This window comes from Pleurodeles waltl, chromosome 7 (genome assembly GCF_031143425.1).
Source record: "Pleurodeles waltl isolate 20211129_DDA chromosome 7, aPleWal1.hap1.20221129, whole genome shotgun sequence".
Lineage (NCBI taxonomy): Eukaryota > Metazoa > Chordata > Amphibia > Caudata > Salamandridae > Pleurodeles > Pleurodeles waltl.
In genome coordinates this window covers 1,137,227,940-1,137,255,261 of record NC_090446.1, presented here as the reverse complement: position 1 = coordinate 1,137,255,261, position 27,322 = coordinate 1,137,227,940, and the positions used below count along the sequence as shown (strand labels likewise).

The following is a 27,322-nucleotide window of genomic DNA, read 5'->3' as shown; positions in this document are numbered from 1 at the left end:
CAGAGATGTGTGGTGCTACTTCATACTTAAATTAGGTTACGTTGAGAGGATGAAGCATAGTATGAAGACATGCATTCATTCAGCAGTTCGATCAGTCTTTGTGGTCATATTGAGCAGCACCACATTCTCCAACTGTCTTGTGATCCACTTGAGATTGTTCAAGAAAATAAAGTTACACACCTTAATTTTAGCAACATGGTACACAAGGAGTAAGAGGACTAAGGGCCATATGTACGAACACTTTTTCCCATGGACACAAAATGGGTAAAAACCTTTGCTACATCTGGCCCTAAGATACTAGTTGGTATATCATGATATATTCTGAATATTGAGGAATTTGATAGTTAGGCATACAACACAAAGATAGATTGGGACTGTTGTGTGGCAAAGGGATTGCTGTTAAAAATACAGAGACTAGATATAATGTTGAAAGGTGATGTCACAAACTCTATCAGGATCTTGAAGAGAAATAACAAAGTAGTGATGTCTGCTGCAAGAATGTGGAAGAGGAGATAAGAATATGATGTCTCAAGAAAGATATTTGGGAAGACAGTCAACAAGACAGCAGACTGTGATTAAACTGTGAAGGATGTTATAGGGTAGATGAAGAGGACACTTATGCAGGTGATAGGAGGAGGAGTGATTGTGCGGGGAGGAGATTCATATTGTGTGGGAACGGAAGCTAGTTAAGAGGTGATTAACTCTGTTTATAGGGAAACAGTCATCATGGACGAGTTGGAATGGGTAGACATTTTATAGCTTTTTACAGGAATGACTCTGGGAAACCTACTGACATTTATTGAGTGTTGCCGTTGTTATTGGAAAAACATTCCCCAAAAGCCTCACTTGTCCTTTAGCCATCCACCCATGATGTATCATGTTTTTCAGTAAGGTGGCACTGACATTCGCCTTTGCCACCAGGCTTTCTCCTTTACATGACTCTCTCTCAGGCCCTTACACCATCCTGAATACATATTTCTTTAGACCTGTAGATGACATCTGAAATCACATGTAATTACACTTAGAGGAGAATGTAACACAACAAAAGAGATGGACATACGCCCCGAGTGCAGACCTAAAGCTACTACTCGTAAATGCCCTTTGTGAGTTCCCAAACTCGTAAACTTAGACGTTTGGTCTAAGTTTAGACAAAACATCTAAATTTACCTCTGTGAATCGGGCCCAATTTTGATTAACCATTCAGCCTTTAATAACTATTCAGCTATTCAACCTTCTTCCGAAGTCCAGGTAATCAGGAATGTGGCACTCTGTTTCAGGAGAAAGGAAATTCCTCATAAGCATGACTGTGCCAGAAAACAAACTAACCTCTGTGTTTCTAAATACTTTGTCCAGAATGTTGAAGAGAATTTGAAGTCTTTGGACCGCTTGGTGGCTGAGGTGACGTCAGACCTGCACAGATCCATTAAAACCTGGAACAAGTTTTTTGTGAAGTAAGTCTCTGGGTTTGGGCCTGCACATTGTGGATAATCCTCAGTTGTTACTGTCATTGTCTATCAGGTAACTACAGGTACGAGGGCCGAACTATAAATCTGACACAATTTTTTGTTAAGATGAGATGTATGCCTTATAGGCTTATCCTTGCCAGGGGAGTGGTTGTCATTGACTGATTGTCAAGGATACTGCTACCTTTTGCTGTTAGTTGGGGACACTAGTAATGTTTGATTCTTTTTATTCTTCCATACCATCCTCGAAAGAGAAGTCAGCTCTTGGATGGTGCCAGGGAAGCACAGGCGCTGCAAAAAAGAGAGAGTGATAGAGGAGTAATATAAAAAAAAATGTTTTTAATGTCAGTGCTATTGCCAGCTTTGCTGTGTTAACCCCTTTGCTGCCAGGCCTTTTCCCCCTCAGGTGCCAGGCCTTTATTTGGCTATTTGGGGCATTTTGCATTTAGGCCCTCATTACGTTTTGTCCACATAAGCTACCCATGCCAAATTTGCGTCCTTTTTTCCCAGCATCCTAGGGATTCTAGAGGTACCCAGAGTTTGTGGGTTCCCTTGAAGGAGACCAAGAATTTCGCCAAAAGACAGCAAAAATTTCATTTTTTCAAAAGAAATGGGAAAAAAGGCTGCAGAAGAAGGCTTGTGATTTTTTCCCTGAAAATGGCAACAACAAAGGGTTTGCGGTGCTAAACTCACCATCTTCCCAGCTTTCAGCAACGGGTTTGAATCAGAAAACCACAGTTTTCAACAAATGTTTGGCATTTTGCAGCGACATACCCCATTTTTACTATTTTTTGTGCTTTTAGCGTCCTTCCAGTTAGTGACAGAAATGGGTGTGAAACCACTGCTGGACAAAAGTCTGAATTCAGCAAGGGGTCATTTGTGTACATCCTACAAGGTTTTCCCATAGATAATAACAGCTGAAATACAAAATATTGAAATTGAGACAAAAAAAACAGGCATTTCTCTCCACGTTTTACTATGTAACTTTTTCCTGTCATGTCAGATTTTCAAAAACAATATTCATTTATGTCTGCTGGACTCTTCTGGTTGCGGGGATATGTAGGGCTTGTAGGTTCGTCAAGAACCATAGGTACCCAGAGCTAATAAATGAGGTGCACCTTGCAATGGGTTTTCATTGTATACGGGGTATGCAACAATTTATTTGGTAAAATATAAAGAGTCAAAAATAGGTATCAAGGAAACCTTTGTATTTCCAAAATGGGCACTAGATAAGGTGTTGAGAAGCAGTGGTTATTTGCACATCTCTGAATTCCAGGGTCCCCATACTAGCATGTGAATTACAGGGCATTTCTCAAATAGACGTCATTTTTACACACTGCCTTACATTTGGAAGGAAAAAATGTAGAGAAAGACTAGGGGCAATAACACTTGTTCTTCTATTCTGAGTTCCCTCAGGTCCCCTGATAAAAATGGTACAGCACTTGTGTGGGTAGGCCTAATGCCCACAACAGAAAATGCAACACAAACACATCACATTTTCCCAAAGAAAACTGACCTGTTTTTTGCAAAGTGTGTAGCTGTGGATTTTGGCCTCTAGCTCAGATAGCACCTAGGAAAACCTAGCAAACCTGGACATTTCTAAAAACTGGACCCCTAGGGGAATTCATAATGGGGTGACTTGTGGGGCTCTCACCAGGTTCTGTTACCCATAATCCTTTGCAAACCTCAAAATATATTTTTTTTAAACAAAAAAAACAAAACTTTTTCTCCACATTTCGGTGAGGGAAAGTTCTGGAATCTAAGAGCCACAAATTTCCTTCCACCCAGCACTTCCCCAAGTCTCCCGATCAAAATGGTACCTCACTTGTGTGGGTAGGCCTAGTGCCCACAACAGGAAATGCCCCAAAACACAGTGTGGGCACATCACATTTCCCTAAAGAAAACTGACCTGTTTTTTGCAAAGTGCCTAGCTGCGGATTTTGGCCTTTAGCTCAGCCGGGCACCTAGGGAAACCTACCAAACCTGGACATTTCCAAAAACTAGACACTTAGGGGAATTCAGAATGGGGTGACTTGTGAGGCTCTCACCAGGTTCTATTACCTAGAATCCTTTGCAAACCTCAAAACTTGGCAAAAAAACAACACTTTGTCCTCACATTTCTGTGATGGTAAGTTCTGGAATCTAAGAGGAGCCACAAATTTATTTCCACCCAGCGCTCCCCCAAGTCTCCCGATAAAAATGGTACAACACTTGTATGGGTAGGCTTAGTGCCCGCAACAGGTAATGCCCCAAAACACAATGTGGATACATTAAAATGATCTATTAAAAAACTACCTGTTTTTGTGGGGGGAAGAGGCACCTGGGTAAGAAAATGTTGGAGTCTGGGTAAGAAAATGTTGGGGGATCCGCACAAGCCGCACCTCCCTGAGCTCCTCTGCGTGCCTAGTTTTAAAAAATGTCTGGGTTTGGTAGGTTTCCCTAGATGAAGGCCGCACCTAGGACCAAAAATGTAGGTGCACCCCCAAACACAGGTAGTTTTGTAATAGATCATTTTGATGTGTCCACGTACTTCTGTGATGTTCCAAACACTAAAATTGTGAAAAGAAACTCACTTAGGTTATGTAAAAAAGATCCCTCACCCACCAACCAAGTTGGTGGCATACTTCATCATCGGGGTCCCACCCGAGACATCTAGCATGTCACAGGTGTGTGGCGACGCCTGATTACAGCGGAGCTGGTTTTGTCATTTTGACCACACATACTGGTTGGATTTGGCAAGAGGGTGAGTGATGGTTCAGTAGATCAAATTTTATTAACAAAAGATTTTACAAAAATGAAATGCACTGTTAATAACTGAAAGGTAAAAAAACCGGAACAAATGACTCGCAGCTCGTGAGCTGTAAAGCCGCGTTAAGGCACCAACCGCTTTACAGTCCATTCACACACCTTTCATACATGACATGCACAAGACCATTCATGCCGCCAGCCATGGGCCCAGCACATTACAACACTTGCATCAACAGACAGCGCCATTTAAGGGCCCATCACTTTCATACGCCCACATGCCTGATACAGCAATCACACCAGCAGATGGGAGTGTGTGGACTGGCGTTTGGCTGGCACCGCCAGCCAAGCGCCACTCCATGGACACTGCCAGCCAAGCGCCACTCCATGGACACTGCCAGCCAAGCGCCACCCCACGCACACCGCCAGCCAAGCCCCACCCCACGCACACCGCCAGCCAAGCCCCACCCCAAGCACACCGCCAGCCAAGCGCCACTCCACGCACATCGCCAGCCAAGCTCCACTCCAAGCACACTGCCAGCCAAGCGCCACTCCACGCACACTGCCAGCCTAGCGCCACTCCACACACACTGCCAGCCAAGTGCCACTCCACACACAGCCAGCCAAGGGCCACTCTATGCACACCACCATCTCTTTTTTTGTTTTTAAACAAAGAAACCACTAACTAATTATAAATAAGTACAAAACTACAAACACAAAAGCTCTAACTGAATACATTACAGTAATGCATATGAAAATATAAAACAACAGTTTACGCTCACAGTAGTTCCCAGTAATTCTTCTGTGTGTGGTACCTCCTGAAACAGCCAGCCACACACAGCCCAGGCTTTTGAAGGACAGTCCGGGCAGTACATCTGGCTCTCCCTCCGGATACCTCTCCGGGCACAGACTCTACATTTCTTAGTGGGCAAGTCTTTTTGGGAAGTGGGAGGAATGCGATCAGGAAAGTAGCGATCTTTCAATCTAGCCACATCATCCATCACTGCTACTCTAGGAACTCTTGCCTGTTCTACTTTTTATACCACACGTTAGTCTTGTGTAAGGTTCCAACCTCTGATATACTCTATCAACACCACCCATGTGCTTCTTGTAGTCCAAAATGCACACAGGTATGCGCACTTCTGCAATCTGACCCCAAACAGTCACAGGGGAAGTACTCTCATCATGCATGGCATTTAGCATATACACATTCCTCCTGTCTGCAATTTTCAGAGCTAGCAGCTCATTATTATGCAAGGCACTGCACTGTCCCCTCCCAAGTTTTTTTTACAGATAAGCGCCCTTGGATAGCCTTTCCGGTTAGAACGGATTGTGGCACAAACTACAGTGTCCACTCTGAACAATTCCTTGAACAACTGCATTCCAGTGTATGCAGTTATCTATGTACAAATGGAGACTTTTGTTAAATAGTCGCCTACCAAGTTCCCACACAATTCTCTCACTAACTCCAAAAGTGGGTGGACAACCAGGGGGGTCAATACTGGAATCCCTACCAGTCTAGACCCGGAAATTATACACATATCCTGTACTACTTTCAGACAGCATATACATCTTAATTCCATACTGTGCCCTCTTGCTATGAATGTACTGCTTAAAAATCAATCGCCCCTTGAATAGGAGCAAAGACTCGTCCACACTTATTTCTTTGCCTGGAACATACACCTCTGCAAACCGATCTTCAAAATGATCAAGGACAGGCCTAATCTTAAATAGACAGTCACAATCGGGGTGATCTCGTGGCAAGGCTAAAGCATTGTCAAAAAGTGCAGCATCCAAAGAAGAAGCAAATACCGGTTACGAGTCATAGTTGCCGGAAATATAGCCGTTGCCATCAAGGGACTAGTAGACCAATAAGAAGCCAGTGACAGCTTCCTTATCAACCCCATCAAAAGAGTTAAAACCAAGAACTTTTCCATCTCTTCCTGATTTGTGGTAATCCACTGGGTAGCTCTAGACTGAGGCCTAAGTCTAGCAGCGTTGTCCCTCAAATACTACTCCACATACAAATTAGTCTGCTCAACAATCTCTTCCAAAAATACATCATCCATAAACAACCAAAAGAAATAGACAGGCAAAATGTTTTCCGTATTCACTCTACACCCTGGGAGACCAGTAAAGGCAGGAAACTGTGGCTGTTCCATGTTCGGGGCAACCTAGAGTTCAGGTCTTCCAATGGGAAACCTTTCAGACCCAGGCTGCTGCACTATTGGCATATCAGTGTCCTCCTCTAAAACAGGCACTTCATCCGCACTCAGAGTGGCTTCCTCATCAGAAGATTCCTCTCGGACAGAAAACTCACTGTCAGAATCTCTCTCTTCGTCCTCTGCCTCAGATGCAGAGTCAGTCTCATAATTATGGTCAAAAGATTACTCAAAAAGCATGCCAACAACCTGCTGAGTGGTCATTCTGCAGCTAGCCATGATCCTTTCTAAGAGGTGTAACTTGACAAATATGCCAACAACAACCAGCACTGTCTAAAATAAGTAATACAAAAGTGTAGCTTTATCACAAAGAGTTATGTACTCAAAAACAATACCACTCACTTGCCTGAAAAATCTAGACTCACCAGCAACTACTCTGCACAGACACAGAAATCACCAATGATATCCGACTAAAAAGAAAAGCAAATTAGACATAAGACAACACAAATATCATTGTGCACAAATCTAAGGACAATTTCACACACAATCCTGCATTTACTACACCCCCTACAAATATGTCATTCATGCATGGCAACAATACTCCTTTGGAGTAAATTGTTTTTACTTACCTAAAACATGCAACTATGCAAACCGCAGGTCAACCACTGCCCAAACCGCAAGGAGCCACAGCAAAGGAAGCAAAAGCTTTGAAGTAGAACAAAAAGAAGAAATAAACTGTTATAATCACAAATGCAAAACCTTTGCCAGTTTACAAACACCCCGCCACCAAGCATTTAGAAATTTTCCATGGTGGCTAAGTAGATTCTGCCCCCGTTAGGGCAGATGGACCTACAAAAATAGGCGGGCAACAGTTCTGTGCCCCCCCCCCCCCACACCAAACACACACACACACACACAGCAGATCCCCAGTGCATGTGTCTGTTTTCCACCCCCAACCGCCCCCCCTGGAGAAGGACTCACCTGTTGAGCGTCCTCTCTACTAACGCGCTGGATCCAAATGGCTTCCAGCGCATCCTCAGCACCATTTGATGATGTCAGGGCACTGTGAGCGCGCAGACGTCATCAGATTGCTAGAGGAAGTTGGGGGTTGAAGGGGAAGCAATTCCCCTTCCATCCCAGACGGGGGTGTGGGTGGGAGGCCCACTGGGGGGTGCAGGACGAGCTGGTCTCGTCACCTAGCATACGAAAACTGTGGCCAAGGGCGAGACCAGCTCGTCCTAGGCACCAAGGGGGTTAAAGACTGATGTTGCGGGATGTGGCATTGGACTGGTTGCCAAATAGAATTTTTAGTTGCATTTTTTATGTGAAAGGGTACTGAATCTGCCATAGCAGTCTTGTACTTAAATGCCACAAAATGTCATGATATGCAGGAAGAAAACTCGGCATGTCAGGGTCATTTTTAATGTGAGTATAGGTAATGTTCTCCCAATATTAATGTACTGTTTCATTATACACATTTGTGACAGCATTTCTGCCATTCCACTGTAGTATGGTACACCTATCAGCGCAGAGGGTTGTTCCTTCAGGGGATGGGGCCCCCTGCCAGCCCCACTAGCTGCTGTCTCAAAGTATGGGCTAATGGTCTACCACAGGTGTGGCAGTGATGTTTGCTCCACTGTCAGGTTGGTGATCCATGTTTCAAAGTATGAATAAAAGTATTAGTTTTACATATTTTGACTGAACCACAATCTCAATATTTCTTACAGTACATAAAATGCTTATGATCATTCTCATGTTTCCCGTCTTGTGGGTTGAGCACAGGTAACTTGTTGATTCCAATATTTCACATACATTTCAATTCTTTGTAGCTTCTCTAATATATTCATCATTGCAGCCTCACTCTGGAAAGGATCTGCTTTTTAAGGGACTTTTTTGTTAGGCTTGGATTGTTAATCTTAACTTGAGGTGAAGACCTCATGCCTCTCCCTCTGTGTAACCTGTTTATTTTCCTTTTGTGGCATTTGAAATTGTTAAGGTGGGGGTACCTTGTAAGATCTTAAAATTTCAGTGCAATGCTCTCTATGGGTTCCCCACATAATCAGCACCTTGTCCATTTGCCTCTGACCTGGGCTAACCAATTGTTACGCTTCAGAATGGGCCTACTTGGCCCATTGCCTGTGCTGCACTGCTTGCCCATCTCTTGTGACTCACCTCTCCACTACTTTCCAGCATCATTTGTGTGCATTCACTATCAAAACCGCATCTGTGCAGATTATTTCTTTTCTTTTGGTCTCAGTATACTGCACTGCTTGCCACTGCTCGTTGTCGTTAGTTACTCCAACTGCAACAGAGCTGGATTGGCGTAACTTTCAATTAGGTATCCAGTCTACAAGTGGCTGACATTTTAGCTGGACAGGTGCATGATAGGAAGATGCATATCTCTGAAATGTCTCAGTATTGGATCTTTCATAGATTCACATGCTTGAATTATTTCCCATCATCGAAGTGGAAGTCCCACAGTACAATTAGAAAGCAGCGCACTGATAAAGCTAGCCTAGAAAGGTCATAAGATCTTCAGTTTAGGAACATATCTTTGTCATTTTAAAAAAGAGACAACACTTTAAGCTCCAACCAATCACACCGTATAGAACACTCCTCTCAGAGGCTTCTGTCTCTCAGATTTCCACCGAATGTTGTGTGAGGTATTCTCCACTGAGCTATGCTCAGTTTAACTATTTTCAGTGCTAACAGAGAGTGTTACTTCTATTTACCTTATATTACTAATGATCAACTGATTCAGATATGACTGTACAATGTCAGAGCAAGAAAAGAAAGATCTTTATAGACTTTGTGGGACCTATGGCAAAAAGAGGCTTAATTCAGAAGATCTGCACAAAGATTGCATTTACTGCCTTTACCCATTCCACAAAGTAAAGGATTGCAAGGGATGTCGTACCTTTTCTTTTAAAACCTCGAAAGACAGAGGGGAGGTTACTGCCCTGACTCTAAAAGCTTAAGACTAAGAAGGACCCTGTTTTTGAAGACGACAATGAGGATTCTTCATCGACCTCCAGGAAAGGTAAAAAAATGGACAGGGAGAGATTAGAAGTGTGTTCTCCTCACCAGCCTCCTAAAAAATCTACTTAATGCCTCCTCAGGCAGCCTACACTAGGCAAATCTAGAAAAGAAACTTGAGTTGACTAGGAAAAGACACAGGTCGTCGGCAATGATGATCTATAGGCACTGGCTACACCCCCCTCTCCTGTGACATTGGAGGTAAAATATCCAATCACCTACACAAATGCAAGAAAATAACTGATCAAAGAGTTTTGGATCTCATTCGATTCTGCCACACTCTTGAGTTAATTCAAAAACTGCCTCTGACCCCGCCTCAGAAGTCACCGCAAAAAACTCTGCATCTTCTCAAGTTAGAAGTCCAGACCATGCTCAGTAAAGGGGCCATAGAACAAGTTCCCATAAGCCAGAAATGAAGAGGGTTTTATTCCAGTTTCCTCTTAGTCTGGAAGAAGTCATGGGGGTGGAGGTCTATCCTGGATCTGAAAACGCTAAACAACTATCTCAGGAAACAAGCATTCTGCTTGGTGACGCTTCAAGATATCCTACAGCTCAAAAACCAGGAAATTTATATGATAACATTAGTACTCCAGGATGCATATTTTCATGTCCTGATTCACCCAGAACATCGAAAAAAATTAATATTTACAGTAGCCAGCAGATTAGTTTAAACTCCTCCCATTTGGCTTCAAATCCACCCCTCACGTTTTCACAAAGTGCTTGGCACCAGTAGCAGCTTTCTTAAGACTGGAAAAATAAGCCTTTCTGTACCTCAACGACTGGCTAATGAAGGCTCCTTCCCATCAGGCTGCGCAGAGGTCAACCAAAACCTACATACATCTCTTCAACAAACTGGGTCATATTCTTAATCCGCTAAAATCAGCTCTCCAGCCATCCAAGAGGATAACATTTTTAGGGGCTACACTGAATACAGTCCTCAACAAAGCATACCCCACACCAGAGAGACAGACAAGATTGCTGTTTTTACCGCAACTAGTGCAAAGCAGAGTCACTTCCTGTTCACATCTACAAATCCCTGCTAGGAATGATCTTCACTTGCATTCCCTTTGTGCCGTTCTGCTGTCTGCGAATGGAACAGTTGCAGGAGGAGCTGGAAAGGCAGTGGGTTCAAACAAAAGGATCTTTCGACTATATCATCCATGTCATCCCAGGGATGTTCAGAGCTCTGTCCTGGTGGGCTTAAGGGGCAAATCTCTTTGTATTCTTGACATTCATACCCCAAACTTCTTTGTTGGTTATCACCTCAGATGCCTCCTGAGAAGGCTATGGAACTGATCTGCATGACCTGCCAGTCAGCTGCAAATGGGAACTGTCTCAGCTGCTTCACATCCATCTGCTAGAACTCAAAGCAGTACATCTTCCTGCCCAGAATACAAAACTCTGCAGTGCCCATTTCATTCACACAGACAACACCACAACAATGAATTTTATAAACAAACAAGGTGGCACAAGGTCTCAAGCGGTGTCCCAAGAAGCACAAAGAATTTGGAAATGGTCGATCCATCACCAGGTGAATCTGAAGGCAGAACATGTCTCGGGGAGTCAAAATGTCATAGCAGACACTCTGAGCAGGATGAGAATTGTTGCCATGAGTGGGAAATAAATTAGGGCATCCTAGAGGGCATTTTTCATCAATGCGTCAGGCTGAATCTAGACCTGTTCACAACATAAGAAACTTTCCTGCAGTTCAGAAACGATAGAGTGATTCTGCAAACAAATCCAAAATTCATTCCAAAAGTTCCATCAGACTTCCACTTAAATGAAGCGATAATTTTAAATACTTTTTTTTCCCAGATCCTAAGACTGCAGCAGAAAGGGCATTCCAGTCTGTGGGTGGCGAAAGATATTTTAAATTCTACCTTGACAAAACAAAACACTTCAATCAATCAATCAATCAAAAAATTTCTTAAGGGCACTACTCACCCGCTAGGGTCTCAAGGTGCTGTGGCGGGGGGGAGAGGGGGTGCCGTTTACTGCTCAAAAAGCCATGTCTTGAGGTGCTTACTGAAAGTTAGGAGGTCCTGGGTCTTGCATAGGTTGGTGGGGAGGGAGTTCCAGGTCTTGGCGGCGAGGTGGGAGAAGGATCTGCCGCCGGAGGTGGTGCGTTGGAAGCAGGGGACTGTGGCGAGGGCGAGGTCAGCGGAGTGGAGATGTCGAGTTGGTATGTGGAAGTTTACTCGTTTGTTGAGGTAGGCCGGTCCAGTGTCGTGGAGGGATTTGTGAGCATGGATGAGGACTTTGAAGATGATCCTTTTGCTGATGGGCAGCCAGTGTAGGGATCTGAGGTGAGCGGAGATGTGTTCAAGGCGGGGAGGTTGAGGATGAGATGTGCGGCTGCGTTCTGGATTTGCTGGAGTTTTTTCTGAAGCTTGGCTGTGGTCCCGGCGTAGAGGGCGTTGCCGTAATCCAGTCTGCAGCTGATGAGGGCATGGGTGACCGTTTTTCTTGTTTCTAAAGGAATCCATTTGAAAGTCTTGCGTAGCATGAGAAGGGTGTTGAAGCAGGAGGACAATATGGTGTTGATTTGCTGGGCCTTGGAGAGGGATGAGTCTAGGACGATGCCAAGTTTGCGTGCGTGCGTGGGTGGTGGGTGTTGGGGGTGGTCCGAGGGTGGTGGGCCACCAGGAGTCGTACCATGCTGTCTTGTTGGGACCGAAGATGATGATTTCTGTTTTGTTTGAGTTAGGTTTGAGGTGGCTTGCTGTCATCCATTTGGCGATGTCAAGGAGTCCGGCGTGCAGGTTTGTCTTGGTGTTGGGTGGGTTCCTGGTGAGGGAGATGATGAGCTGGGTGTCTTCAGCGTAAGAGATGATGGTGATTCTGTGGGGGCGGAGGATGTTGGCAAGGGGGCAATTGATATGTTGACGAGGGTGGGGCTGAGAGAGGATCCTTGGGGGACCCCGCAGATGATCTTGGTGGCTGGAGACCGGAAGGGAGGGAGGCGAACTCTTTGGGTTCTTTTGGCGAGGAAGGAGGTGAGCCAGTCTAGGGCCTTGTGTCGGATTCCTGCGTAAAAAAGGCGTGCACGGAGGGTCTGGTGGCATACAGTGTCGAAGGCTGCGGAGAGGTCTAGGAGGATGAGGGCGACGGTCTCGCCCTTGTCCACTCTGGTCCTGATGTCGTCTGTGCAGGCGAGGAGGGCGGTCTCAGTGCTCTGGTTCTTGCGGAATCCAGACTGGGAGGCGTTGAGTATGTTGTTTTCTTCCAAGAAGTGAGACAGTTGGGTGTTGACTATCTTCTCAGCGACCTTTGCAGGGAAGGGGAGAAGAGAGATGGGACGGTAGTGTGTGAGGTCTTCCAGGTCTGCTTTGGGTTTTTTGATGAGCGCGTTGACTTCGGCGTGCTTCCAGACGTCTGGGAAGGTTGCGGTGTCAAAGGAGCTGTTGATGACGGCGCAGAGCTGGGGAGCGATGATTTGGCTGGCATTGTTGAAAATGTGGTGGAGGCAGGGTTCTGTGGGGGAGCCTGAGTGGATGGAGTTCATGTTTTTTTTGGTTTCTTCATCGTTGGTGGGGGTCCAAGTGTGTAGTTGGTTGGTGTGGGAGGGCGTTGTGTTGTTGGTCGTGTCGGTGGTGGTGATGGTGGGTGCTGATGCTGTGAAGCTGTTGTGTATGTCTACGATTTTGAGGTGAAAGTAGTTGGAGAGGGAGTTGCACAGGTTTTGGGTGTGAGGAGGGTCAATGGTGCTGGATTTGGGTTTGGTGAGTTCCTTGCTCTTGTGTGTGTTGTTGCCTATGCGTTCTTTGTAGAAGGACCGTTTGGTGGTCCGGATGAGTTGGTGGTGTTTGCGCATGGCTGTTTTGAGGGCGGAGAAATTGCTCATTGAGGGTTCTTGGCGCCATGCTTTCTCAATTTTACGCCATTCTCTTTTGGAAGCTTGGATTTCTGTGGTGAACCAGGGGGCGGGCTTGACGGTGCGGGTGTTGTTGTTTCTTTTCAATGGGGCGAGGGAGTCTTCGCAGGTTGTTAGCCATTGTGTGAAGTTGTGGGCGGCAGTGTTGGGGTCGTGGTAATGGGAGGTGTGGCTTGTGTGAGGTTGGCAATCAGGTGTTCTTTGGAGATCTTGTTCCACTTGCGGTAGGGTGTGGTGTGTTGTTGGTGGTGGGTAGGGAGTTTCATGAAGGAGAAATGGACGCAGTGGTGGTCAGTCCAGTGGAGTTCAGTGGTGTGGGTAAAGGTGACGTGGCTGCTGGAGGTGAAAATGCTGATGGCAGAACGAAGTGGAATAGAAAAAGGGAACAAAAACAGTCACAAGCAGTGCAAAAAACGATATAACAAAAACAAACTACTAAGCTCAATACAAATACAAGGAGCAGAGTACACTAGATACGCCTACCACTAGGCAACAGGAATGAGGCGAAGGCGGGTGCCTGCGGCTGGAGGAGGGCCTCGAACTTCTTCTGGTGGCAAACAGCGTGGTCAGGGGCACGGAGGCAGAATGGTGGAGCCAAAGTGGACTCCTGGCAAAAGGCAGGTCAGGGGGTCACATAGGGCTCTGCGCAGCGGCCGCCATTAGGAAGGGGAGGTGGGAGGGAGGAGCAACTGGGAGGTGGGAGGGAAAGACCAATGGTGGCGCAAGGGGGGCCCCCATTGTCAGTTTAGTCGGTTTTTTTAAAATGACAAAGGTTTATTACTAACCTGAAGGTCTTCTGGTCTTTCCAGGCTATCTTTATCAGTGCACCACTTCCTAATGGTATTTTGGGCCTCCCACTTCAATGACGAGGGATGATTCAAACATGAATATATGAAAGATACCAACACTGGAGAACTACAGTTACAGGTAAGTAACTTATTTTTCTGCATGCTGTTGTGCGAGACTGATTTGTTAGATTATGGTTATACCCCACCAATAATTTCTCTCCCCAGTGGCTATCCAACTCCCAATCCCACTGGTTTCATTCATGAATCAGCCCACTGTATACAGCCATTGAAGGGCAACACCAAGTAATGACCACCTAGCTAACCACCCTTAAACCTTCCTAAACTGCCCCAAAATTTGGCTTTAATAAATCTGAATATGGGGTCAGAAAGCGTACGTTTTAGGCATATGCAAAGGGGAAGGCACTAGGAACCTTTCTCAAAATCGTTGGATTGAGTAACGAAATTGGCAGTGGAAACATCATATTTTCCCCCTCAAAAAAGAGTAAATGATTGAAAAGGTGAGAAAAGAGAAACTAGAAGCCAGACAAAATGATCATGCTTATCACTCAAGTTTGTATGTTCTCCCATGGTGCTAGAATTTTTCAGGTTGCAAACTTCAGTTGCAGAGAATGATACAGTAAAATGTGCAGAAAACCCAAGATGATCGATTGCAGCTCTCTCTCCATGCATGGAATCTCCTTATAGATTTAGTTCCATGTAGTTACTGGTTTGAGTGAGCCACTACCTAATTTACTAGTGATATTTTTCTGGTGGTAGCCAATCAAGGTACAGACATTTTTAAAATGTGAAATCCCCCTTTTGTAAGGAACAAATGCATTATTTTTCTTTGCCATCTATGTCTCAGGCTTTTCTGTAAGTAGAACTATGACAGGCTAATACAACTTAAGGAGTGTCCTTGAACTTAAAGGTTAACAAAACATCAAAGCGATATGGATGATATAAACACACAATTGGAAAGACTAGGTTTTATATTTTGTCCTGAAAAAATATGTTTGTGATCTGTTCTTAAAAAGAAGTTAATTCTGGATTTTAATGCACAGTAATAAAAAGATCTGCCCAACAGATTAACTTCTTTAAGTCCAGAAACAGTTGCCAGGAATACAGAAGCAAAATGCAAACTGTGTGGATTATGCAGAATGATAGGCTATCCTAAATCTGAAGATTCTTTATACGAGAGACCTCTATTTGAGATCTTCAAAGAGCCTCAAACATACATATCTTTTGCACTGAAAGGGAGTGCAGGACATGCAGGTAATTAGATATTGAATGGTGGGATTGCTAGCAACAGTGTTACTGCATTGTTTTGGAAAAGCAGCAGCCTTTTCAGCAACATAGCAGATAAACCATTATAAAGAAAATGATGGTAGTCGAGGCATAGCTTGATGTCCGCCTGGACGACTGTTTCTCATTGCTTCACTGGAAAATAAGGTAACATTTTATGAAAGATCCAAAGGTAGTAAAATAAATTAGTAGGTACTTTATTCGTTTGTTTGTGAAAAGTCATCTTATTATCAGTGATCATGCCCAGATCTCTAGACAATTCAACAGGGGTGGTAGCAAACCCTAATTCGACTGGCCACCAGTCAGATGATCAAATGGTGGTAGTCCACCAAAGATTAGGACATCTGTTTTGTTCCCTTTCAGTTTCAATGAATTGATGGTCATCAAGGAGAATACATCAGCCATGCATTGCTAAGCGGTATATGGAATAATTGCAGGGAGCATTCGAGGAACAAGCATGGCAGGTCCAACTGGTAAAATGAGAGAATGTTTTTGGTAACAGGAGCAAGGGGAAGGTACTAGAAATTGTGGTGGCAAATGTACACGCCAGCAATATGTTGTCATTGCGCTTGGGAGGTGGGGGCCAGGATCAGTGCGACTTGGCATGAAGTCCTGCCACTATTGGTCTCCCAAGAAGGCGTGAGGGCATCATGCCTCCAGGTTATACTTCCAAAGTTGTTCTACTTCCAAGTCGATTTTAACGCTTATTCCGTGGCAGTCACCTCCTTCTGCCTTGCCAATGGGCCCCAGGGAGCCACCAGACCTCCGAACTGGGCCTCCACCAGCAGGTCTGCATTTGAAGCCAGTTGGAACCTCTGAATCATTTGCATGAGCTGCAACCTCTTTACCACCCTTCCTACATTGACAAAGTGCCTCTACCTTTTGGCAGGGCTCATGTTCTTCTTGAGGGTATTCAGCACAGACTTCGATAATGGGGGCTGTGATGCGGGGGATGACATTGTTCAGCCTTACAAAGAGGACAGCTAGTACATTGATCTCCAAGATGCCAGTGGTCGGGATACCCCCCCAGACACTTAGTTTCCCCCCAGGGTCTGCTACAGGCAGGGAATCGAAGAGACTAGAGACTGTAGGAAAGTGCCCCTTTTTGACATGGTCACCTACCACTTTTTGCCTGGTATTTGATCGAGTTTTGACAGAAGTGTAGTGGGTTCCTGATAATCATTTCCCGGGGCCAGATCTCTTTCCCTAAAATGGTGCAGTTTTTCCCCAATTGGCAATACCTTTAGTACCCCTGTAAGTCCCTAATATGTGGTACCTCTGGTGCCTTGGGTATAGTTACTAAAGATGGTCCCCAAGGGCTGCAGCATGTATTGTTCCACCCTAAGGGATCCCTCATTATGCTCATGCAAACTGTCATTTCAGACTGCATGACGTGATGCAGAGAAAAGTGAAAACACAACATGGCAAACCTCCTGTGTGCCATTCCTACAGATACTGCATGCAGTATAGGTAAGTCATTGATACAGCAGACTTTACATCCCTAAGGAAGGGTGCACTTTACTACATGTGTGGACATATCTGCATGAGCAGATATACCCCTGTGATATGTAAGTCAATTCCTCGATATTACAAGTGAACAAAGAAGCCATTTTACATACATGTGCTGGACACTGGTAATTACGAATCCCCCAGCTATATGATGGCCTCATTGAAATGCCAGATGTTTGGTATCAAACATCTTGTTTTAATAGGCCCACACTGATTCCAGTGTTGGATTTATTAATGCCTGCAACCAGAGGGCACCTTAGAGGTGCCCCTTGAAAACCTACCAACTACTGGTCCTGACCAGCCTGCCACCACAGATGAGTTTCTGACCCCTTGAAGGTGAGAGCCAATGCTCTGTGCGGTCAGAAACAATGCCTCCTCTGGGCGAAGGTGTTACCACCTCCTCCAAGCAGGATTGCTAGTTATCTGCATTTCAAGGCAGGAGGCTTCAAAGGCCTCTGCCTCTTTTGTTGTTACCCTGGCTTCCCCAGTCAGTGGAGATGTCACCCCCCTCTGCCCCTGGCCCATTTGGCACCAGGACAGGTGGGAAAATTAGCTAGTGAGGAGGTGAGTTCCCTATCAGGCTAGTTCCACCCCTAAGGTGGGCTACCTGATGTGAACACAAAACTTAGAATTCCATCATCTTGGTTTTTGGTGGAATTAGGCTCACTTGGCCAGGGTTATGCCCACCTCCCACGAGAAGTGGTGATATAAAGAGTGTAGCCCATTGGCCTATACCCGTCACTCGCTTTAACACTCCTAAATTTAGTATTTAGGAGGCACCCCCTGTGCCAGGGACTCAGATTCGAAGGATCCAGAAGTAAAAGACAATGAAGAGCTGCGAGAAAGCAAGAACAGAAGACTTGCTGTGGACTTTTGGTGCCAAGTCCTGCCTGCAAGCACCAGTCTCAACAGCTGCAACAAAGTGACTCATCCTCCAGCTGAGCATCTGCCAAGAATCCCGGTAGGCTGCCAGCCCTTCCCAAATTGCCAGCAATCTCCCTTGGAGTAGACAGGTGCTCCCCTGAAGTCAGCAGGCACCGTCTGACACCACAGCTGCCCAGGAAGAGGCACTTGTGCCCCAGAAGGTTAGCCCAATCGACCCACCAAGTGTGAAGACACCAGGAACAACCAGAGCTACAGAGCACCAATACGCAGGGCACTGGACCCCTTGCAAAGCAAAACACAAATAATGGACGGAATGCGGAACCAATCAAACATTCACCCCCAGTCACAGATCTGGGTTTAATCCATCGTTCTTTTGCTCACCATGCCACCCCAGTTTAGACACAGCCATATGCAAATCAGCCTTGACCCTGTTCTTCATGGGAACAGTCCAGCCCGAACTGCCAGGCCAGGTCCTCCCTGGACTGGAAACAAGCATCCTGGGACCGGTTTCAGGGTTTCACCCTTCATCAGCCAGGCTAGCTTGAATCCAGTGGCATAGTAAGCCTGGAACCCACGTCTGGGCATACCCAGCGCACTTATGGCGGCAAAAGCAAAGCAAAACACAAATAATGGACAGAATGCGGAACCATGCAACAAGCCAAGCCTATGTGAGACCAATCTGGACTCCCACTGCACCAAGACCGAGCAGCTGTTGAGGGCCATCGGCATCAGAGAGACCCACTTCTAGAGAGGCACAGCTGCCCTGCTTTGCACCCTAAATCAGCTAGACCAACAACCGCAAGAGCCTTTGACCCCCCCCCCCCAGCCCAGCCGACCTATCTACTCTGCACCCAAGCGCTCCAGCCCAGGTACCCGAGAATCAACTGTGTTTTCTTGCTGCCAGGACCCTTGTGACCCAAGCCCCGCATTGAGAGCTTCCTGATTTGTCTTTAAGTCCCCCTCTTCAGCCTGTTTCCAGGTAGAACCTCTCTCCACTGGCGTACTGCCTAAAGCTTCCCACCTGACCAGCACCTCTGCACCCGAACACCCCACGGCAGGTAACGACTAACTGCTGGTGGTACTTTAGATCCTAGCCCCTACAACTCTAAGTCCAGAAGGAGACCCCCGAAACTGACAGTAAATAACTATGTAATATATGTTGTTTTCCCAATAGGGAAGCATTGCTGCGTAAAGATACATTTAATTGAACACTTTACTTACCTGTAAAAATCGATATTTAAAAAAGTACTTACTTGATAATGAAGTTCTTGAACTCAAAATGTTCATAAAAATATGTTATTTTTCTAAATTGTCTCAGATTTATTCTTAGGTGTGACTCACTTATTGCCTTTGTGTGTAAAACAAATGTTTAGCACTACCCCCCGACAAGCCTAAACCGCTCGACCACACTGCGACAAGAGAGAGCATTTGGCCTTGTCATTTGTGTCTCTGTAAACCAGTAAGGGTTTTCCTGGATTCTTTACACATTGTACCTCGTTTTGGTTCTCTATATAAAGTGCCAGCTTCCCACAGAGTTTAGTAAATGAGCTTTCCCCTCTAGGTTTGGCCCTTTGGTCAGTGAATGACAGCTGCCTATTAGGCAGCTACTTTCATGCCCTTTGGGAGCGTATGACCCAAGCATTGCCCATGGTCCCGGAAGTTGCCCGTTCCATATTTTCCAAGGCTGTGCAAGATGGCTGCAGTGCAGCAAAGTTCACCATCCACTACAGACTGGATACTGCTGTCTCCCTCAACAAGGCTATCTAACTGCAGATTTCTCACATCAACTCCCTCTCCCTCCTGTTTTGTGAACTGATTTCTTCACATAAAAAGATCCCACTTTAGGAATCTGTACACTGGTCACAACCAATCTGTTTAGCACTGTGTCTTTGGGCACCGAAGAGTCAAGCAAGCAACTGATGTTAACTCGCACAGGTACCACCTACATAGATCTGCCACATGCGGCACAGAACGATGTTGACACGGAGCCGCCTTCACCACCTACTTGCTTGCAGGGCTACTGCCGAAGATTTTACTGATCCAGACTGATGGCTGGTGGAGTATTTAAAAGATAAGGAATCTGTAGTTTGATAGAGTTTCTGCCAGAAAGTGATTTCCTGAAGTACTGAAGTTAAGGAACTTTTTCATCAATAACATTTAATAACGTACGATCAGCCGCGAAGGATGGGGATGGTTGTTTATGACTTCACTGAAGATTCCTACCATACAGAACCAGGGCTACAGGTAAATAATCTTTTCTTCTGCATCATGGGATCTTCATTCTTAGTCATATGTTCTTGAATTGATTAGCAAGCTAAAAAGGTTTAATGCAGCTGTTAAGTGTAAGAAGTAAACCGTACTAAACAGCATAGGAATCGGTGTTATAGATGCTATATTCACTTACAAATGTCTTGCCCAACCTTAGCTTCTGTTTGAATGCCCCTTTCTAGACAACAGTGTCTAGTAAACACTTGTACAGACTTCCATGATGCAGATTTCCAAAATCAAGTCTAAACCAGGTGCTGTTTGCAGCCTTTTTTCTTGTGGAATGGGCCTTGGGTTTGCCTGAAAGAGGTTTATCAGATAGCTAGTTGCAGAAATAAATACATGCAACTATCCTTATAGCAATAAATGATTTACGAGTAACTAGAAATTGCCTAATATGCCCATAGTTCACGAATAATTCATTAGTTTTCCTGATATCTTTACATTTATTTAACTAATAATGTAGTACCCTTCTAACATCTAGAGAATGCAGCGTTCTTTCTGCTGGTGTGGATGGGTTATGGAAGAAAGAAGTGTAATAGACTGATTTATGTGGGGAAAAAGGAGGGGTGAGTTCTTATGACTACGCTGTTGGCATGAAAAAAATGTGAAAACCTCTATCATTGATAGTACCTGCAAATCACTACCCCTTCTCGTTGATGTAATTGCTACTTCAAAAGCACTTTTCAGATGTTGTAATATAGATTTGTGTATAGGTTCAAAAGGGGAGCTCATACATTTTAACAACACCAAATTCAGCTCCTGAGGAGGTGATGGTCTTTTCATTGGAGGAAAAACATTCTTGAGACCTTCAAGGAAGTCTTTCACTACGGGAATCTTAAAGAAGGATATCTGTTGTGATGAAGGTCTATAAGCAGTTAAAGCTGCCAAATGGACCTTTATTGATGAAATTTATAACTGAGATCTTGCGAGATAAAGCAAGTATGGCTGTATGAATTGGCCAATGTTTTGACACCAGATGCAAAATCTCTTCTAGTTTAAGACATAATAAGATCTTGTAGAAGTGAGTTTAGACTCTTTCAGAATATGGATACATTGAAGGGTAAGATTTAAATGTTCATACTGTCTGATTTCAGGTGCCATGCAGCCAAATTCAAAGATTGAACGGTCAGATGCTGTATTTGGCCCTGAAGTCTGGTCATAAGATCCAGTATGCATGGTAAACATGTATGATGTCTAGAAGCTAGAAGGTCTGCGTACCACCGCTGTCTCAGCCAATCTAGTGCTAGTAAAATATATATATATATTTTTTTACTTACATAGTTTGAGGATTACTGTTGATATGCGTGGAAACAGTGGAAAGGTGTAGACAAATGAAGCTGACCAACTGGTCAAAAAGGCATGGCCAACTGATTTGAGCTCTGGACTTCTGGATGTAGAATTTCAGTATTTTCTCTTTTGAGCAAAAATATTGTGTTTAACTTCGTTGTTTAGCACTCATTTGCAATTCTCTTTCTGATGTTGACTGAGAAAATCTGCCTCGACTTTCTGTATACCTCAATAATGAAAGGCCATGAGAGCTAGACTTCTGGCTAGGCCTCAGTGCCATATAGTTAGAGCTTGCAAAGACAATTGTCTTGATCTTGTTCCGCCCTGTTTCTTGATATAGTACAATGTGGTGGTGTCGTCCATTTGAAATATGGCTTCTTTTATTGAGAGAGATGGTAAGAAGGCCATGAAGACTACTATTAGATACCAATCCAAATCATGTAGCACCTTCAGTGGACTCTTAGATTGTTGAATCCACTGGTAGAGAGTTATAAGGCAGACCAGAATAAATTAAGGGTGTCGAGCATCAGGACCGTAACAAGCCATGCTAGGACCTTTGTCCCTACATAAATCTGTATAATAAAGTCTGAAGAATTCCAACAGCCTGGTGACTGTCTCTGTGCCACCCCTGCTGGACTTCCAAAAGCACTGGTATCCTCGGATTTAAATTAATGGGTAGGTGTTGCCCTATCTGTAAGTATGCAGAAAAGTTGTATTGAAAACATATTTGATTGTCATCAGAGTCTGACCTCTGTCACCTTTCACTTCCATCCTAAGCCTCAGGCTCACCCCATTCTGTCTTTTCCCTTTCTGTCTTTAAACACATCCCAGCCTTGTGCTTACCTAACCCTTTTGATAGCTTAGGCACTACTTAGGTAGGCCCTTACCATCCTAATACACTGCACTTTGCTGCTTGATCCTTCACCTTGTTTACGGTGTGTTTATATCTGCCATCTCTGTACAGGCTAGTTTGTCCAGTTGATCTCACGGTGGTGTTTCTCTCTGCAGCACAGTAAAGGTGGATATCTTCAACATCTCCTTCCTCAAGCTTCAGGAGCTCGTAAGTAGAACTGCTTGGCATGTCAGATTTGTGTGCAGCATGATAGACGTCTTTTGTTTTATGACAAATAATTTTGTACTGTGATATATCCTTGTAGACTGAGACAGAACCATAAATACTCTAAAATATAGCCTTCTATCATTCCATTTTTTTGTATAAATTGACAGACATTTGCACATAGTGACATACCTTTCATTTAACGTAAAATATATGCACATTATAATAAAAGCTGGTGTATCATGACTATCCTTTGTTTGACAATTGTTTCATGGCAAATAATTGTGTACTGTGAAATATCCTTGTAGGTAATAATAGAGCCATACGTACTTTAAAAGGTGGCCTTCTATCATGGCAATTGTTTGTATATATTGGCATACATTTGCATATAGTGACATGCCTTTCATGTCATGGCAAACGTGTACATCACAATAAACCTTGTGTAGCATGACTGTCTGTTGTGTGACAATCAGAAGGCAGGTCTTTATATGTCATGGTAGATCCCTGCATAATGTTACACTTGTTTTACACAAGTTTTATATACCTTTGTACAATAAATATTGTAAAAGGTAAACTTCTTTAATGGAAACGTTTATACCTTTTGGAAAGTATTTGCATATTAGCATGACTTTCATATCACGACAGACTTGTACATCACAATAAACCTCTGTGTATTATGACTTGCCTTTTATATGACAGTTGACATACAGATTCTTTATATAGCATCACAGATCTTTGCATATTGGTAACATTGTTTTACACAATTATTATATATCTGTGCATATCATCATCACCATTTTCAAATTTTAGTATACCTTTGTACAGTAAATAGTGATTTACATTTCTATAACATCACTTGTATACAGCCTCAGGCATTTGTAAATTGCTGCAGACCTTTGTAAAACATGACGTGCCTTCATATACTGAAACAGGCATTTGAATGTCCTGTCTAGCGTTTGCACATCAGGACACACATTTGTCTATTTTGGTAGGCCTTTGTATGACATAGAAGAATGTTGAATATTTTGATAATCTGTCTTAAAAAAAATATGTATTTTAATATTGAGGTAGCATGTCTGTTCCATACCTTTATATATTGTGTGACAGGTCTTTATATATCGCTGTAGAACTGTTCATACAATGATAGATATTTGTATATTTTGAGCAACATTTATATTGGGAACAGGCTGTTATGACCTTTGGCCCTTAGATTAATTTACAGTTATGTTGTGGCAGTCATCAGTGTGCACACCTCCGCTTCATTACTCGTTTGTGTGGAAAAGTGCTTTAGACCAGCCTGTGCGTGCTACCTTTGTATGTAATCCGCTGCCCACGAATCACAGTAACTTTGTGATAGAACACAATGTGGTGCACTCCAGTTTTCATACTTCTGGCTTTATTTATCCAGTAGTATAAGTCCCATATTTGTCATATGATCACTGGATATTTTAATTTGATGTATCCACACTTAGTACACTGTGTTCTCTTAACTAATTTATAGAGTTAATTCATCCAATGATATCAGTGTCCATTTTGTTAAATCTTGATCTTAACAGAATGCAATAAAACAAAATCATCCTTAATATACACAAGTGTGTATGTATATTGAGGCACACAGTTTGTAGTCCATTTGAAAATATATCAAGGATTCAAATGGTTCTAATTACTGCCTTCCGAACATTTGTTAAATATTATGTCTTATGCCTGTCATTTTCTTTGTGTCGGTGGCATGATAACTCTCTAATTGTCTAGTGAGCCATACCATTTTTATGGAACTCAGTATTTTGATAGAGTTCTAACTGTACATTCCATACCTTTTGAATATTCTCCAAGCATCAGATTGGGTCTGTAAAGTTTTTTTAGCAGTACCTTTGTGTGCCATACCGCTACAGAAATGACTTGTGGAGCCTATAGAGATGCCACCAGTCCTTTCGTTTCGCACCTTCAGACACGATCTGGAGCTACCTCTTGCCGCTTTGAGACTGTTTACCACAAAATTATGGCACTGCGCAAGGGAAATTTCACTTCCCAAAAAAACCTATTTTAAGCCCTTTAAGGACTGTCACAAATGTCTGTGACACATCCGTGGGAAAGTGCCCATTTTGGCATTGTTAACCACACTACTTATTGCCTGATATTGATGTTAACTTGACTGAAAGTGTGCTGGGATCCTTCTAACCAGGCCCCAGCACCATGTTCTTTCTCTAAACTGTACCATTGTTTCCACAATTGGCACACCCTTGGCACACAGCAAAGTCCCTTGTAAAAGGTACCAGTGGTACCGGGGGCTGTGTGACCAATGAGGATCCCTAAGGGCTGCAACATGTATTGTGCCACCATAAGGGACCCCTCACCAAAAACATGCACACTGCCATTTCAGATTGCGTGTGTTGGTTGGTAGAAAAAGGGTGCCATGCCCACAAACTACTGCCTGTGGCATAGGTAAGTCACCCCTCTAGCAGACCTTACAGTCCTAAGGCAGGGTGCACTATACCACAGGTAAGGGCATAGCTGCATGAGCAATATGCCCCTACAGTGTCTAAGTCCATTCTTAGACATTGTAAGTGCGGTGTGGCCATATTAAGTACATGGGCTGAGAGTTTGTCATTACGAACTTCACAGCTCCATGATGGCTTCACTTAAGACTGGGAAGTTTAGTATCAAACTTCTCAGCACAAGAAACCCACACTGATGCCAGTGTCGAGATGCCCTTTGTATATTATCCAAACCTTTAGTGTAAGACTGACCAGTCTGTGCCAGCCTGCCACTTTCAGACAAGTTTCTGACTCCATGGGGTGAGAGCCTTTGTGCTCTGTGGGGTCAGGAGCAAAGCCTGCTTCATTCCTCCCCCTGCAGGGGCTGCAACACTTGGTGGTGAGCCTCAAAAGGTCAGGTCTCCTGTTACAGTGCCCCAAAGAACTGCAGCTAGTGGAGATGACCATCCCCGGACCAAGTCCCACTTTTGGCCAAATGTCCGGCAGGAAAATCAGGTGACCACTTCAGCTGGGACCCCCCTTAAGGTGTCCAGAGCTGAAGTGACCCCCTTCTTGCAGAATCCTCCATCTTGGTTTAGAGGAGAGGGACCAATAGAGATAGGAATGCACCCTCCTCGTCAAAGGGAGTGGGCACGGGAAGGGTGTAGCCACCCTCAGGGACAGTAGCCATTGACTACTGCCCTCTGACCCCTGAAACACCACTAAATCTAGTATTTAGGGGCACATCTGAACCTTACTCACCAGATTCCTGGCAACCTTAAGAAGAAAGAAGGACTGCCAAGCCGACACCAGCAGTGAAGACTCCAGATGTCAACTGACTTGGCCCAAGCCCTACCGGCCCGTCTGCTGCTTTAAGACTCCTGCTCCAAAAAGGTGACACATCCTTCAGGACCAGTGACCTCTACAAACCTCCAGAAGACTGTCTGCTCAGCAGAGGGCCAAGAACGCCCAAGGACAGTGGCCCTGTCCAGAAGAAATCTAAAAAAAAAGACTTCAGAACCGCCCTGGATCCACAAGCCCTGCCCACTCTACCCCTGACGCCCAGGGCCCAAGTCCATCAATCCAGAGAAGGTCTCAAGGCGGTTCTGACCTTGAGTCCACCATAGGTTGACCTCTGCTGCACAACACGACAATACCTGCTGCTTAAATCCAGAGGACCCTCCTGACCACGACCGGATCAATGAAGATACCTGACTCCCAGGGAGCGACCTGCACCCGTAGCACTCTGGCCTTGGGAAATCTGACCGATGGTCCAGCAACGTCTAGTGGGCGCATCTCCTACTTGTCCAACCTTTGGTTTTCCAGAACTGACTCGTTGGACCCACCATGCAGCATCTTTTGTGACCCCTAGGGCTCCTGGGCATTGGACGCCTAGTTCTGTGTTTGCACCATGCACCCGACTGCCTCTGTGCTGCTGAGGATGTGTGTTTGGTGCTGACGTGTTCCCCCCAGGTGCTGATCTAAACCCCCAAGGCCTGTGTCCTGGAACCACAGTTACTTACCTGCAATCTGCTTTCTACCCAGCACCCACGGTCCTCATAGGATTCCATTGAAAACCAGATGCCATCTTTGACCTCTGCATCCAGCCGGCCCTGTGTTGCTGGTGGGGCACCTTTGGGGTCAACCTAAACTCTGACCTGTACACATCGTAACCCCAAAGGCTGGAGTCATAAGTTGTGTACTTACCTGTTAACTGTGCTACCTCTTTTCCCCCCAGGACTCTATTGATTCATACAACTGTACTTACTTGCAACAAAGACCTTCTGGTTCTAGTAATAAAGTAACAACATATATTTTTGCTATATAAAAACAATTGTTGTGGAGTTAGTCATTGAGTGTGTGCCTCTTTTCTTGACTGTGTGTGTACATCAAATGCTTTGCTCTACCCTCTGATAAGCCTAACTGTTCGAGCACACTACCACAAATGAGAGCTTTAGTATTATCTACTTTAGCCTCTGTTAAGCGTCTGGGGAACCTCTGGACTCTGTGCACACTATACTTCATTTTGGTATACTATATACAGCGCCAGCTTCCTACAAGATCCCCATCAAGAGTGCTTGTTGCCTGGGGCGAGCCACGACTCCAAGGCATGCAGTAACCGCTGACGATGAACCTGAAGGCAAAAAAGGGTGCAGCAAGATGAACTCTACAACCTCCAAGCACTGCAAGACTCCATGTGACTGGTCCAAGTGCAAGGTCGTTCCCTGTCCCATGCTGGGCCCAAGCGTCATCAGAATCAATTCTGAGGCTGATTGTATTTGTGCTTCAAACCTTTGAATAAGTCAAAGAAGAAATTTAAAAAGTCCAATTAGACTCAGCCCCTTGCCCCCACTTGTGTAATGTAGAAAAGACGTGAGGGTGTTGCCATTCCTCTCATTCTCGCTCCTGAAGTCGGTCAACATCGGAGCCTTTCCTGCAACTTGTTCTGGTACAACCCTAGTTTCTGGAGCT

At 44.5% G+C, this 27,322-nt stretch overlaps 1 protein-coding gene across 5 annotated transcripts in view; it reads left to right on the top strand.

Moving 5' to 3' along the window:
• UNC13D (unc-13 homolog D) overlaps window positions 1–27,322 on the top strand; it is an 876,342-nt gene that overhangs the window by 505,896 nt on the left and 343,124 nt on the right. For all 5 annotated transcript variants that reach the window (XM_069200183.1, XM_069200186.1, XM_069200185.1 and 2 more), the window contains exons 18-19: window positions 1,354–1,451; window positions 22,328–22,379. In XM_069200183.1, the coding sequence (XP_069056284.1) occupies window positions 1,354–1,451; window positions 22,328–22,379 (150 nt within the window). The remainder of the gene's footprint in view (window positions 1–1,353; window positions 1,452–22,327; window positions 22,380–27,322) is intronic.